Consider the following 1,537-nt stretch of genomic DNA (forward strand, 5'->3'; position numbering starts at 1 on the left):
GCGCCAAAGCCGTTGGGAATGAAAAATGAATGTTCACTTGTTCACAAATCGACGTGTTCTAAGTAGTTTAGCCAAGGTAAACTCATCAAGCACCGATTACCCAGTCATGTTCACGGGAAGTTACACGCTCGTCTTTGACGCACAATGACGTTTCAGACGCAGCGTTTCGGCTAACGAAATCAGGGCGCGAAGCAACAAGTATACAGACGCAGCCGGCTCGAGACGCGACGGAACAAATTCTATTATCCAGGATAGCGGGTAATGTCGAGTTTCGCGAAAGCCTCGAATTTATAGTATTCGGCCTAATCGAGTTTCAGGATCGCGCTGCGTCGCCGCGATACCTCGTTTAGAGCTCGGCGCAATTAATCCGCGCAACGGCCCGAAGGATCCGCGCGGCGGGACTACGAGTCGTCTTTTCGCCCCGCGGTTTAATAGCTCACGCAGACACTCGTCGGTGAAATACTTCCATATGGAAATAGGTCGTGCCCAGTTGCATGACATTTCCCTGCGAAAAAATGGGTGGAAAGCGGGAGACAAGATTCAGGGTCGGCTCGGTGTATAAAAGCTGATATCGCGGGGTTAATTGTCAGTCTCTCAATTAGCCTGATAGCCAGTGCAGCGAAGAAACGAAGCAGCCATCATGAAGTTCTTGGTAAGCTCGTCAAGCTCAATCTTCCTCATTCGTAGCAATTACCCAAGACCTAAAAATGACCATAAACTACTCAGGTACTTTGCTCAAGAATACTCGATGCTACGTAAAGAACCACCATGCAACAAGTGAACCGTTTTTTTTTTTTAATATACACATCGCAAATATTGTTTTCCACCAGGTTCTTCTCGCAGCGGTTGTGTCTGTCTGCTCAGCAGCCCCCAGCGTAGTCTGGAACCCTGGTTGGGGAGCTGTAGGTGTTGCCGGGCCACAGGCAGGGCCCGCAGTCGTTTCCGGTGCAGTAGCTGGGCCAGTGAAGGTGTCCGGTGCTGTTGCTGGGCCAGCAGTTGTCACAGGGTCTGTAGCTGGCCCCTCTGCTGTCGTTGGCTCTGTCGCTGGACCCACTCTGGTTAGTCAGCCAGGTTTGGGTGCTGTGGTTGTTGGTGAGTATCAAATCATCCTATCGTAAACAAAATTATTCACCCATCGACTAATTGGATAACTGAATTCTCAGGTGGTGGAGTTGTCGCACCTGCAGGCCTCGTAGCTGCGCCAGCTGTAGTAGCTGCACCCTCCGTGCTAGCTACTGCCGCAGGCACGGTCGTCACTGGTCCAGGAGCATCCGCGGTCGTCGCAGGTCCAGCAACATCCGCGGTCGTCGCAGGCCCTGTTACGAAAACAGCAGTGATCGGTGCCTCCTCCTCAGCGGTCGTTGCTGGCGGCCATGCTTGGTAGTCGCAGCGAGACTCAAAACTACATGGTATACCTCGTGCTTCGCTAAGCACTACAGAGACGACCTCGTACCTCCCTCCCACTTGTATGGCACTGCCAATGTATCCCGAAGCATGTACGCTTATGTAAACGTGTAACTGTATAAATATACGAATT

At 51.7% G+C, this 1,537-nt stretch overlaps 1 protein-coding gene across 2 annotated transcripts; it reads left to right on the forward strand.

Moving 5' to 3' along the window:
- Window positions 1-593: 593 nt before the first annotated feature.
- Window positions 594-1,537, forward strand: LOC143371790 (uncharacterized). 2 transcript variants are annotated; one of them, XM_076817387.1, is made up of 3 exons: window positions 594-652; window positions 831-1,092; window positions 1,164-1,537. In XM_076817387.1, the coding sequence occupies exons 1-3, from the start codon at window positions 641-643 to the stop codon at window positions 1,382-1,384; spliced, it is 495 nt and encodes a 164-aa protein (XP_076673502.1). In that variant the 5' UTR covers window positions 594-640; the 3' UTR covers window positions 1,385-1,537. The 2 variants fall into 2 exon arrangements, with proteins under 2 accessions (XP_076673502.1, XP_076673503.1); XM_076817388.1 differs by having other exon boundaries at window positions 1,173-1,537.

The sequence above is a fragment of the Andrena cerasifolii genome, chromosome 7 (genome assembly GCF_050908995.1).
Source record: "Andrena cerasifolii isolate SP2316 chromosome 7, iyAndCera1_principal, whole genome shotgun sequence".
Lineage (NCBI taxonomy): Eukaryota > Metazoa > Arthropoda > Insecta > Hymenoptera > Andrenidae > Andrena > Andrena cerasifolii.

Bases quoted from the DNA above. Each gene is read 5' to 3' on its own strand.
- LOC143371790 (XM_076817387.1), top strand. The intron at 1,093-1,163 runs GTGAGTATCAAA...CTGAATTCTCAG, and splicing joins TTTGGGTGCTGTGGTTGTTG to GTGGTGGAGTTGTCGCACCT.